Here is a 14,145-nt window from a genome sequence, read left to right as displayed (position 1 = left end):
TTTGCAGGTAGCATGTAACCAAAGGGCCATAGTTTGGCCATCCTGCTTATATCTATAATTAGAATTATGAATGTAGTAACAATGTTTATTTCCTTCCTAGAGCCTTTGCAGGTGCAACTGTGCACGATTTCTTTAATTGGCTCTCGGTAATCATCCTTCTGCCACTTGAAGTAGCTTCTGGCTATTTATACCATCTCAGCCACGTTATTGTGAAATCATTTGATATCAAGAGTGGCGAGGATGCTCCAGATATGCTAAAAGTCATCACTAATCCCCTCACAAAACTTATTATACAGGTAAGCTATTACAACATCGTGATAATGGAATCATTATTGAACTGCTAACACAACCCACCCAAATAATTAGGTTGACATTTCTCTTTTCTTCCCCTTCTTCCATGCTGGGTGCTATACTCAAAGTGTTCAGTGTCTACCAAGATCTATCTGATTGTGCTGTCCTGGGCCTTGTGGTAAAAGGCTCTCATTTCTGCAGCTATTGGCCTGGGCACCAACTATGAGGGACATTCTGGATTCTGCTGGAGAACAGTAGTCAGGAAGTCTCAAGACCCAAAGATCCTGTTGGGAAAAGGTCAAAGGTTATTTATCTGGTTTATAATTCTTCTCTAGGCTGCTCCCAGGCACCATCAAACTGAGGAGGTCCCAGTGCAAGCCCCACCAGTAACTCTTTGAGGTCCTGTGGATAGAATTGGAACTGGAAAGGCGGGAAATGTCCTCCCACCTCATTTCCTTAGCAACGCTAGTCCTGCACCTATTACAGCCATAAGCCTAGGTCCATTGACTGCGGAAAGCCTTGTAAATGTCATGGCAGTGGAGAAGAGACAAAGAACTGATGTAACAGGCCTCAGCCTCTTTTGTTTTCCATTGAAACTATTTGTCAAGTACTTTGTTGAAGAAAATTAGCCTAATATACTGTACACTCAGCTCCTGACCTCATTACAGCCTTGGTTCAAACATGGACAAAAGAGCTGAACTCAAGAGGTGAGGTGAGAGTGACTGCCCTTGACATCAAGGCAGCATTTGACCGAATATGGCATCAAGGAGTCCGAGCAAAACTGAAGCCAATGGGAATCAGGGGGAAAACTCCGCTGTTGGAGTCATACCTAACGCAAAGGAAGATGGTTGTGGTTGCTGGAGGTCATTCATCTCAGCTGCAGGACATTACTGCAGGAGTTCCTCAGGGTAGTGTCCTAGGCCCAACCATCTTCAGCTGCTTCATCAATGACCTTCCTTCAATCATAAGGTCAGAAGTGGGGATGTTTGCTGATAATTGCACAATGTTCAGCACCATTCGCGACTCCTCAGATACTGAAGCAATCCGTGTAGAAATGCAGCAAGACTTGGACAATATCCAGGCTTGGGCTGATAAGTGGCAAGTAACATTCGCGCCACACAAGTGCCAGGCAATGACCATCTCCAACAAGAATCTAACCATCTCCCCTTGACATTCAATGGCATTACCATCGCTGAATCCCTCACTATCAACATCCTAGGGGCTACCATTGACCAGAAACTGAACTGGAATAGCCATATAAATACCGTGGCTACAAGAGCAGGTCAGAGGCTAGGAATCCTGAGGAGAGTAACTCACCTGCTGACTCCCAAAAGCCTGTCCACCATCTACAAGGCACAAGTCAGGAGTGTGATGGAATACTCTCCACTTGCCTGGATGGCTGCAGCTCCAACAACACTCAAGAAGCTCGACACCATCCAGGACAAAGCAGCCCACTTGATTGGCACCCCATCCACAAACATTCACTCCCTCCACCATTGACGCAGAGTGGCAGCAGTGTGTACCATCTACAAGATGCACTGCAGCAACGCACCAAGGCTCCTTAGACAGCACTTTCCAAACCTGCGACCTCTACCAACTAGAAGGACAAGAGCAGCAAATACATGGGAACACTACCACCTGCAAGTTCCCCTCCAAGTCACACACCATCCTGTCTTGGAACTATATCGCCGTTCCTTCACTGTCGCTGGGTCAAAACCCTGGAACTCCCTTCCTAACAGCACTGTTGGTGTACCTACCCCACATGGTCTGCAGTAGTTCAAGAAGGCAGCTCACCACCACCTTCTCACGGGCAATTAGGGATGGGCAATAAATGCTGCTCTGGCCAGTGATGCCCACATCCCGTGAATGAAAAAAAAATAAGGCGACATTGTCAAATAATTTTACTTCTGCATTGGCTTTGTATAATCCTATAACACACAGTACATAAGCAGCTGTAAAAAAAAAGTTTAGATTATTATGCAACCAAACCTAATTAAGCATATTAATCAGAGTTGAAGTAAAACACAGGAGCAAATGATCATACTATCAAGTGAAGATAATTTGAGTCACTTTACAGGTCTGGAGTAGCATTCTTTTCCTCTAGATCAGAAAGTCACATGTTTAAGACCCATTCCATAAACTTGAACACATAAGCTCGGATAATGTTGCAGCCCAGTACTCAAGGAGCTCTGTAATGTAACAGGATCTGTCTTTTGGATGAGATGCTAAACTGATTTTTTAAAAATAATACATCCATGTGATTAATTTCCAAGTTCGGTTTGACATCACACTTCTCATTAGAAGTTTTGAAGTGAAACATGAGATCAGTAAAGACCATACAGGAAACTGCTTTACCGCACATCACTGTGCTCATTAAATTGATGGCTCAAATGAGCAAAGAGTCATTTATGGCATAGAAGGAAGCCATTCGGCCCATCGAGTTCATGCTCGCTCTCCGTGGAGCAATCCATTCAGTCTCCACTCTCCTATTCGATCCCTGTAATCCTGCAAGGTTATTTCCTTCACGACCCCATCCAGTTTCCTTTTGAAATCATTGATTGACTCCACTTTCACCACCCTCGTGGGCAGCGAGTTCCAGGTCATTACCAGTCGCTGCGTAAAGAAAATTCATCCTCATATTCCTCCTGCATCTCTTGCCTTAAACCTTCAATCTGTGTCCCCCAGTCCTTCTACCATCAGTTAATGGGAACAGCTTTTCCTTGTCTAATTTATCTAAGCCTGTCATAATCTTGTACACCTCTATTAAATCTACCCTCAATCTCTTTTGTTCCAGGGAGAACAACCCCAGATTTTACAACCTAATCTTGTAACCAAAATCCCCCATCCCTAGAATCATTCTGGTAAATCTCCTGCACCCTCTCGAGGACATTCATATCCTTCCTAAAATGTGGTGACCAGAACTGAACGCAATATTCTCGTTGGGTCTAACCAGAGTTTTATAAAAATTCAGCATAACTTCCCTACTTTTGTAATATTTACCTCTATTTATGAAGCTGAAGATCCCATATGCTTTGCTAACCACTCTCTCAATATGTCCTGCCACCTTCAAAGATTGAAGCGCATGCCCCCTCAGGTCCCTCTGTTCCTGCACACTCTTTAGAACTGCTCCATTAAGTCTATATTGTCTCACCCTATGCCTTCTGACAAAATGCATTACCTCACACTTGTCTGTATAAAATTCCATCTGCCACTTGTCCGCCCATTCTGCTGGCCTATCTATGTCCTGCTGCAGGTGGTTTGTATCATCCTCACTGTTTGCCACACCTCCTAGTTTGGTATCATCGGCAAATTTTGAGATTCTACTCTGTATTCCAAGATCCATATATAGCAAAAACAGCAGTGGTCCTATCACTGACCGTTGTGGAACACCACTGTCTACCATCCTCCAGTTTGAAAAACAACCATTTACCACGAGTTCCAAAGAAAGGTCACTGACCCGAAACGTTAACTCGGCTTCTCTTTCCACAGATGCTGCCAGACCTGCTGAGTGGTTCCAGCATTTCTTGTTTTTATTTCAGATTTCCAGCATCTGCAGTATTTTGCTTTTAATTTACCACAACTCGCTGTTTTCTGTCCTTAACCCGACTTTTTTTTTTAATATGCAGTGCAGTTTAATATGCACTGACCCTTCTATTCCATCAGCCTCAATTTTGTTAACTAGCTTTTTATGAGGTACTTTATCAAATGTTTTCTTAAAATCCACATAAACAACATCCACTCTATTCCTTTCATCAACATTCTCTGTTACTTCACCACAAAATTCAATTAGATTAGCCAAGCATGATCTGTTTTTTTACCATTCTGGCTATCCTTAATTAACTCAAACCTCTCCAAGAGCCTGTTGATTTTTTCCCTTGATTGTTTCTAAAACCTTACCCATCACTGATGTTAAACTAACTGGCCTGTAGTTGCTAGGACTTTCCTTCCACCCTTCCTTGAATTAGGATGTCACATTTGCCACTCTCCAATCTTCTGACACCTCCCCCATATCCAAGGAAGATTGGAAGATTATGCCAAGCCCTCCACTCTCTCCACCCCCACTTCCTTTTGCAACCTGGGATGGAAGCCATCCGGACCAGGTCACTATCTACCCTAAGCATAGCCAGCTTTTCCAGTACCTCTTCCTTCTCAGTTTTAACCTTATCCATTGCCTCTACTCTCTCCACTTCGACTGATATTTTGTCAGATTCCTCTAAGCAAACACCATTTCAAAGTACTCATTAAGTATTCTCACCATGCCCTATGTCTCTAAGCATATATTACCCTCTTTGTCCCTAATAGGCCCATCTCCACCTCTTACTACCCGCTTACTATTTACATGCCAGTTGAAGATTTTTTGGGTTCCTTTTATGTTGACTGCCATTCTAGTCTCATTCACTCTTTGCCAGTCTTATTTTCCTCTTCATTTCCTCTCAACTTATTGTATTTGGCCTGGTTCTCACTTGAAGAATTCACCTGACATCCATCATGCACCCTCTTTTTTTTGTTTTGTCATCATCTCTAGCTCTCTCGCCACGTTCTTGCTTCCCCTACCTTTCGCCCTTGTTGGAATGTACCTAGCCTCTTTCTGAAAAATCTCTTCCTTAAAAATTGTTCCATTGCAGTTTTTTCTGTCAGTCTTTGGTTCCATTTTATCCTGGCTAGATCTCTTCTCCTCGCATTGAAATTAGCCCTCTTCCAATCTAGATGTTCTACCTGACATCATTCCTTGCTTTTCTGCATTACAAGTCTAAATCTTATGATGCAATGATCACTCTTACCCAAGTGCTCCACTTGGCACACCTCTTCCCGGCACCAGATCCAGTGATGCCTCCTTTCTAGTTAGACTGAGAATGTACTGATCAGGGAAGTTGTCCTGAATACAATCCAGAAATATCTCCCCCTCCTTTCCCTCTACTCTAAAATTATCCCAATCGATATTTGGGTAATTAAAGTTCCCAATACAGGGAGTTATATAAAAAAATAGCTTTGTGAAAAATTATTGCTTATTTGGGGAGAAATGAAATTCCTTTTTGATTCAGCTGTTTGAATTAAATAATATACTAATTACTGTCAAAATGGATGCTCCTAGCATAAAACAGGCAATTGCTTGTCGGGATGAAACTATTTCAACATTAACAAACAGATTGTACATATAGGGTATTGCAGTATGCTTTCCGGGTTGCTTGACTGTAACTTTTGTTTCAAATAATCAAGGTGATCACATAGATATAATACTTAGGGTTGGGATAGACACTTGTAAGGCTTCATTCGTTTCACAAAACTAACTTTCTAAATTCTTGTTCCATTCTATTTTAATTTCCTCGATCCAGAACTCTGTTTCCTTTTCTTCGCTGATTTTGTTTCCCTTTGCATTGAACTCACTTCTGCTAACCATGATTGATCACTCTCTGAAATCTCTGTGACAGCTTTATATGTTAACCTCCACTGTGAAATCTGGAATGTCAAGTAGCGCATGCTATATCATTATTTTTAAATTAGACTTCCTTAACTCCTACCTATAGCTCAAAAGAAAACTGTGGCATTTGTGGAGCACTGTAGACTCTATAGATTATGGTTACAGTAGTTATGGTACCATTGCAGAGGCCTGGACTTCCCTTTCTAAGCCCCTCTTCTTCACTGTCCTCCCTTAAGACACTCCGTAAAGCCGACCTCTTTGAGCCAGCTTTTGACCTAATCTAATATCTTTTTATGTAGCTCGGTGTCAAATTTTGTTTGATAACACTCCTGTGAAGCTCCTTGGGACATTTTACTACATTAAAGGTGCTATTGCTGTTGTAGTGAATCAGGAATGTGAATTCAAATCACACATGGTAGTTTGAGAATTTAAATTCATTTTATAAAATCTGGAAATAAAAACTGATATCAGTAATAGTAACCATGAAGTTGCTGGTTTTCTAATGTGCTTTAAGGAAGGAAACCTAGGGCTGGATTTTATTAGCGCTCGGCGGTGGCTTGCTTTGAACTTGGCAGCCTTCTGACACGAAGTGCCTCCACTGAGCCCCTGTGATATTATATGTGGGGGCTGATTTAAATAGAGGGGGTGGAGCGGCCGCCCCCGACGACGTAGAGGGGTTGGCCGACATGTCCCCAGCAATGGCATCTTGTGCAATCATGCAGGCGCTGGCGCCATTTTTAAAGGGCTTCAAGCTCTTCAGTAATATTTCGATATTTAAAAGTCCCAGTCTCCTGGAAATAACAATAAAATTTTATTTCCACTCTAAATCCCATCTCCCACCCCACAATTGGTAATTTATATACAAATTGCCCTCTCCCCCATTATAAACTTCTAATGATCTCCTGAACCTTCCCCCCCGAAATTTGTTCCCTCAACCCCTTCCCACCATCGCCACAGCCAATAAAAATTGGTTTCCCTGTTCCCCCACCCCTCTCGCCATGAAAATTTTATTCCTCACCCCTCCCCCCCAGGTTCTCACCTCGGAACTCAGTAGGGAGATCCGAAGGCGCACGAGGTGAGATCGGCAGCCGTAAAATCGGTGTGGGACGGTCGCCGCTTGCAGTTAGGTTCATTTAAATTTATTTTATGTTCATTTGAATATTTAGATGAATGCCTCACCGCCAAGTGGCTGGGGGGGGGGGGGGGGGCGGGCGCACTGAGGTCTCCCGCCACCAGTAATATGCGGCAGGCCCTTCTCGACGTTAGGGGTCGAGGCACCCCCCCCCCCCCCGCTGAATTTTATGGGCCCCCCCCACCACAACCCATGCCATCGAGGGGCTGGTAAAATTCAGCCCATGGTGTTCTTAACCAATCTGGCCCATATGTGACACCAGTCCCACACCAATGTTGTTGATCCTTAATTGCCCTAGCAAGACACTCAGTTGCATCAAAAACTGCAACACTTTCTCAAGGGCAACTAGGGATGGACAATATCTGTCAGCTTTCATCCCAAGATTGAATTTTTTTTAAATCCATTAAATTCAAGGACAGTAACATTTTAAAAGAAATTCATGCAACACTTTTGTCTTGATTATATATTTAAATTACTAAAACAATTATTTCATTTCAGCTGGATAAATCTGTAATCAATGATATAGCAACTGGAGATCCATCGGCAGCAAACAAAAGCCTTATTAAGGAATGGTGCAAGACCGCAACTAGTATTGTAAGTGAACAAGAACTGTAGATAAACTAGTGTAGAATATAATTAATAATGAACAGTGATGAACAGCTTACCAATTTAGTTCAGTTCAATGCACTTAGTGACTGTTTAAACAAGCATAACCTGGAAAATTGGCAACAATTTGCTGTAAGAAGAGCTGGCCAAATGGTGCAGCAGATTATGGGGTCGGCTTGAAAGAAGCTACAGCCACTGTTAACCTCGCTGAGAGTTAGCGGAATCTGGGTGTGGGAGAGCAATTTGAGACAGAACCTGTTCCTGTCCTTCCCTGGCCGCTCTGAGAAATTCCATCTTGGGGCGGGAAGGGATTTGGGGGTATCTGATGCCATATTTGGTAATAGAACTGGTGAGGTACTAGACTCTTCTTGAAATCCTGCCACTTTAAGCCAAATGATGAAAAGCTGGCTTGCATGAAGCAGGTGTACTTTACATACAATGGCTGCAGTTGGGCCTACAACGTCACATCCAACAACAATTGATTGCACCAATCCATTGCTCTTAGGAATGCGGCAATTTTAGTCTTTGGTGACTTTTACTGGCCCAGCTCAGCCTATGCCTCCCTTTTCTCCACCAAAACTGCAAGATGCTGCTCCAAAATTCCTGTGCTCCCACAGGGTGGGTGCCCTTGTGGTGATTAATGGTGTGGGTGCTGCCTCTTTTATTCAAATGACCTATCCCCAGGACTTTGAGCAGGATCTACTCCAGAACAGACTAAAGACTCACCCCACTGCAATTCTTGTGGTGCACCTCTTGGCTCAGAATTTTTACCACCCCACATAGTTTTGTTGCTAGTTTGCAACAGTCATTGATGCAACCACCACTGGCATTAAAAATACCCAATATAACAGATTAAACAATAATGAATGATAGTTGACTCTGAAGTAAACCATAAAGTGACACTGGGCCACATAAATATACACTTCAGAGCCAGCTGGATTATGTAATTTGAAAGTGCTTTTTTAACTGAAACTACTGTTCATTCTGGTTTATTTTATTTATACCAAGTAATGCATGGAATTTGTGTTGAAACTTTCAAAACATAATGTTTGTAGGAACTATGTAATGGGAGGTAGGTAAAAGTATAAGTTAGTGCAGGTCTGATGTTACAAACAATCCTGCAACAGTGAAGGTTCTTGAACAAAAGACCCAGTGGAGTCAAGAGAAATAAATCAATTCAAAGAGAAAAAAACGTAAGTTCAAATCAGTGTCGAGACAGGAGTGAAAAAAAACCGATCAAGACCAGAATAGAAAGGCTGGGCAGAATAGTGAGAAAGAAGAAAATACTTTGGTTTTTGTTTTATTCTTTCATAGGATGTGGGCATCTCAGGCATGGCCAGCGTTTGTTGCCCATTGCTAATTGCCCTTGAGAAGGTGATAGTGTACCGCCTTCTTGAACCACTACATGCAGTGTAGATAAACCCACAGTGCTGTTCGGAAGATAATGATAAAGCACAAAGAAAACAGAAAAAAAAGTAATGCAAATGGAGGAAAGAACAACAACTTGTATGTATATAGCACCTTTAACGTAGTAAAATGTCCCAAGGCACTTCACAGGAGCATTGTTAAACAAAATTTGAAACTGAGCCACATAAGGAAATAATAGAGATGACTAAGCGATAGAGAGGTGAAGAGGTTTAGGGATGGAATTCCAGAACTTAGTCCCTAGACAGTTGAAGTGGCGCGATTAAAATTGGGGATGCTCAAGTGGTCAGAATTGGAGGAGCACGGAGATCAAGGCAGAATACTGTGCCTTGCGCTAATGTAGAAAGATGAGTTTGATCTGTTGAGACTCATGAGTTCATTGGCCAATGACCATTTCTCATTTTGTACTTTCTTATATATTTTTTATTTTTATTGTTATTGGGGTCCTTCCACACCCCAACCCTACCTCCTTCTGTATCTGTCCCTGGAAAAAACTTCACCCAATTCACTTATAATTGCACTTTCAACATCCTAACTATCTAGCCTTTGGCCCTCCATTTGCCACAACATTTCTGCAGCTACTGATTTGCTCAACCGCACCCTCACCTCCATCTTTGATGGCCTAGTCCCCAATAAAACCATTACTCTCTCTCACCCTGTTCATTCTCTCTGGTATGGCCCTCATCTCCAATTCCGTAAGTCCAAGGGACACAGATTTGAAAGGAAATGGTGGACAACCTATTTAGCCATCCACCACCAGATCTGGCTGGACGTTTAAAATAATTGGGTCCTGCTCCTGTCTGCTAAAACTGCTCACTATTCCAGCATCATCCTGGAATGCAAAGATAACCCCAGTTTCTTTTCCGACTGCAAACCATCTTTTTAACCCCTCTCCCGTCTCCTCCACCCTCACCTCCAACAATAAGTGCAGAGCTCATGGACTTCTTTGTCACTAAGATTGAAACCATCCGATCAGCTGCTTTGGCTGCTTCCTTCCCTTCCATTAGCCCACCAGGCCAAACTTCCTCTAATTCTCCCTCTAACTGAGCCCTGAACTCTCATCTTGTTCTAGTTTACCTGCTATCTCCCCTCTTGCCCACTCTGAGCTCATCTTGTCCATGAGACTCACCTCCTGCTCCCTTGATCTTGTTTCCATTAAACTGCTGATCTCTCAACTTCCCCTTCCTTGTCCCATATTGTTAATGGTTCTCTCCCTTCAGCAGTTGGCCCTCTCTCTTTTAAATCTGCTGTCAACATCCCCTCCTCAAAAAACAACCCTTAATCCCACAGTCCTTGCAAACAAGCATCCCATCTTCAACCTCCTTTTCCTCTCCAAAGTCCTTGAACGTATTATCAACTCCCAAATCCATTCCCATCTTTACTGGAACTCCATGTTTGAATCCCTCCAATCTGATTTCCATCCATGCCACCAAACCAGCTCTTATCTAAGTCACAAATGACATCTTATGTGACTGGGACAAAGGTAAACTTTCTCTCCACATCCTTCTTGACCTGTCTGCAGCCTTTGACACGGTTGACCTGACCATGCCATCCTCCTCCAATGCCTCTCACTGCCATCCAGCTGGGTGGGACTGCTCTCACCTGGTTCCATTCTTATCTAATCATATTCAGATTATCACTTGCAATGTCTTCTCTTCCTGCTCCATTATCTCTGGTGACTTCTCGGTCATAGAAGACAGAGGGTATCAATGGATGGGTGTTTTTCTGAATGGAGGGATATGACTAGCGGTGTTCCGCAGGGATCAGTGCTGGGACCTTTGCTGTTTGTAGTATATATAAATGATTTGGAGGAAAATGTAGCTGGTCTGATTAGTAAGTTTGCGGATGACACAAAGGTTGGTGGAGTTGCGGATAATGATGAGGATTATCAGAGGATACAGCAGGATATAGATCAGTTGGAGACTTGGGCGGAGAAATGGCAGATGGAGTTTAATCTGGAAAATGTGAGGTAATGCATTTTGGAAGGTCTAATGCAGGTGGGAGGTATACAGTAAATGGCAGAACCCTTAGGAGTATTGACAGGCAGAGAGATCTGGGCGTACAGGTCCACAGGTCACTGAAAGTGGCAACGCAGGTGGATAAGGTAGTCAAGAAGGCATACGGCATGCTTGCCTTCATCGGTCGGGGCATAGGGTATAAAAATTGGCAAGTCATGTTGCAGCTGTACAGAACCTTAGTTAGGCCACACTTAGAATATTGCGTGCAATTCTGGTCGCCACACTACCAGAAGGACGTGGAGGCTATGGAGAGGATACAGAAGAGGTTTACCAGGATGTTGCCTGGTCTGGCGGGCATTAGCTATGAGGAGAGGTTGGAAAAACTCGGATTGTTTTCACTGGAACGACGGAGGTGGAGGGGCGACATGATAGAGGTTTACAAAGTTATGAGCGGCATGGACAGAGTGGATAGTCAGAAGCTTTTTCCCAGGGTGGAAGAGTCAGTTACTAGGGGACATAGGTTTAAGGTGCGAGGGGCAAAGTTTAGAGGGGATGTGCGAGGCAAGTTTTTTACACAGAGGGTGGTGAGTGCTTGGAACTTGCTGCCAGGGGAGGTGGTGGAAGCAGATATGATAGCGACGTTTAAGAGACATCTTGACAAATATATGAATAGGAAGGGAATAGAGGGATATGGGCTCCGGAAGTGCAGAAGGTGTTAGTTTAGGCAGGCATCAAGATCGGCGCAGGCTTACAAGGCCGAATGGCCTGTTCCTGTGCTGTACTGTTTATTGACCCAGAAGGATCTATCCTTGGCCCCTCCTTTTTCTCATCTACATGCTGCCCCTCAGTGACATCATCCGAAAGCACAGCGTTAGTTTTCACATGTATGCTGACGACACCCTGCTTTATCTCACCACCACTTCTCTCGACTCCTCCACTGTTGCAAAATTATTTTACTGCTTAACTAATATCTAGTACTGGATGAGCAGAAATTTCCTCCAATCAAATTTTGGGAAGACTGAAGCCAGTGTTTTCGGCCCCTCCTCCAAATGCCATTCCCTCCTCTCCCTGGCAACAGTTTGAGATTAATCCAGTCTGCTCAAACCTGGGTGTCACATTTGACTCCGAGATGAACTTCCAACCACATATTCACTTCATCACTAACACCACCGATTTCTACCTCTGTAACATCGCCCGACTTCATCCCGTCTCAGTTCATCTGCTGCTGAAATCCTCATTTATGCCTTTGTTACCTCCAAAATGGACTATTCCAATGCACTCCTGGCTGATCTTCCATATTCTACCCTCAGTAAACTTGAGGTCATCCAAAACTGTACTGCCCATGTCTTAACTTACACCAAGTCCCATTCACCCTGTCACCCCTGTGCGCATTGACCTACATTGGCTCCTGGTAAAGCAACATCTTGATTTTAAAATTCTCATCCTTGCTTTCAAATTCCTCTATGGCCTCGCCCCTCTCTATCTCTTTAATCTCTTCCAGCCCCACAACCCTCCATGATATCTGCGCTCCTCTAATTCTGGCCTCTTGAGCATTCCCAATTTTAATTGCCATTGGTGGCCGTGCCTTCAGTTGCCTAAACCCTGGATACCCTCCCTACACCTCTCCACCTCTTTACCTTGCTTTCCTCTTTCAAGACACTCCTTAAAACCTACCTCTTTTACCAAGCTTTTGGTTATCTGATCCAATGTGGCTCGGTGTCATATTTTGTTTTATAATGCTCCTGTGAAGCATTGGGACATTTTATTACATTAAAGGCGTCATGCAAATATCAGATGTTACAATGTGCTGCAAATAAATTTCCAAAATTATATTTGGTTTAATGATAAGCAAACTGAAAGTTCAGTGAAACATTCAGTAATGCACAGCAATAAATAAATTAACATTAGATAAATCACTTCTTAGTTTAGTTGACAAAGTTATTTTGTAGTACTACCTTATCATTTGGCAATGCTGCTGTGATTGTGTAGTTTCAGATAATGTTAGTTTGAGAAGAACATTACTGATTTTATGTAATAATTTTTTTTTGGCTAACAGGTTGAGAAAAATGTAACTGTCCCCAGTGAACTTAACTGCACATCACCTGAACTTTGCTGGAGCGATGGCAACAACACTTGGACACTGAAAAATGTATCACAAACAATACACCTTGAAAAATGTAAATTAATGGTCAACTACTTTTATATTATTTAAGAAAGTATGTACCAGAATCAACAAACCAATGGAATGCAACTTCATCATTTGAAAGTAAAAAGCCTCAAAACTGGCTTGTGCCTGCAACAAATACTGAATATAAAGAATTATTCAGTATAGTATAGAAACACTGGGCTAGTGAAGAATACAGTACATTAATTTAAGATGCTATTTAATGCCTACCTCTTTGACCAAGCTTTTGGTTAAATGTTCGGACTGGCCCGAATGTTTCCTTGTTTGACTTGCTGTCAGTTTTCATCTGATTAAACTCCTGTGAAGCATTTTTGGACATTATGCTCTGTTAAAAGCACTATATAAATGCAAGTTATTGTTCTGCGTACCATATTTGTCATAAATTTAACGTAGTATCGAATTATGGAATTTCATACAATATTTTTAATACTGGACATTAGGCCATTTGGGAACGAGATATCTGTATATTCATGATATGTTAACTCAGGCATTGCACATAATCATTCCAGGTTTACTTTTTTTGTTGTAGGTCATCATCTATTTGTGAATACAACCATATCTGATTTAGGGGTTGGCCTCATTCTCCTTGCAGCCTCTTTGATTATCCTGTGTACCTGCTTGATACTTGTTGTCAAGCTTCTCAATTCTATGTTAAAAGGACAAGTTGCTACTGCTATCAAAAAAATTATTAACACTGGTAAGTGGAAAAACTTATTTCATATCACAAATGCAGATATGCATAGTGTAGGAAAATTAACGTTAATCCACACCTCTCCAATTACATAATATATGGATATTCCTCCTCCTTCATTTGCTGCCCTTGCAGCTCTAAGAGTGTTGAATTTAAATAATTGGCTACATTTTTCACTGTGAGACAGATTGAAACAATAAATACAATGAAATCTAAACACATTTGGGAGTTTTGGTAAAAGGTGTCTTTCCGACTTTAGTTTTCCAAATGGCAGATTACGGGAAGAAGGGGCAAATTCCATAGTGTCACTGCATGGAAAATCTATAATCTTAATGTGATTTATATTGCAATATCTTTCTGGAATTATTAATTATGGAGCTAACAGTTGTGACTTTGTTTTATTCGTTTGGGGGATGTGGGCATCGCTGGCTAGGCCAG

The 14,145-nt window shown here is 42.4% G+C and overlaps 1 protein-coding gene across 1 annotated transcript in view; it reads left to right on the top strand.

Moving 5' to 3' along the window:
- slc34a2b (solute carrier family 34 member 2b) overlaps window positions 1-14,145 on the top strand; it is a 40,110-nt gene that overhangs the window by 17,883 nt on the left and 8,082 nt on the right. Inside the window, exons 6-9 of the mRNA XM_068037224.1 lie at window positions 101-296; window positions 7,341-7,436; window positions 12,888-13,008; window positions 13,546-13,713. Of these exons, the coding sequence (XP_067893325.1) occupies window positions 101-296; window positions 7,341-7,436; window positions 12,888-13,008; window positions 13,546-13,713 (581 nt within the window). The remainder of the gene's footprint in view (window positions 1-100; window positions 297-7,340; window positions 7,437-12,887; window positions 13,009-13,545; window positions 13,714-14,145) is intronic.

The sequence above is a fragment of the Heterodontus francisci genome, chromosome 1 (assembly GCF_036365525.1).
Source record: "Heterodontus francisci isolate sHetFra1 chromosome 1, sHetFra1.hap1, whole genome shotgun sequence".
In the NCBI taxonomy this organism is placed as follows: domain Eukaryota; kingdom Metazoa; phylum Chordata; class Chondrichthyes; order Heterodontiformes; family Heterodontidae; genus Heterodontus; species Heterodontus francisci.
Note: the sequence above shows the minus strand (reverse complement) of the source record. Positions and strands in the feature narration are given on the sequence as shown.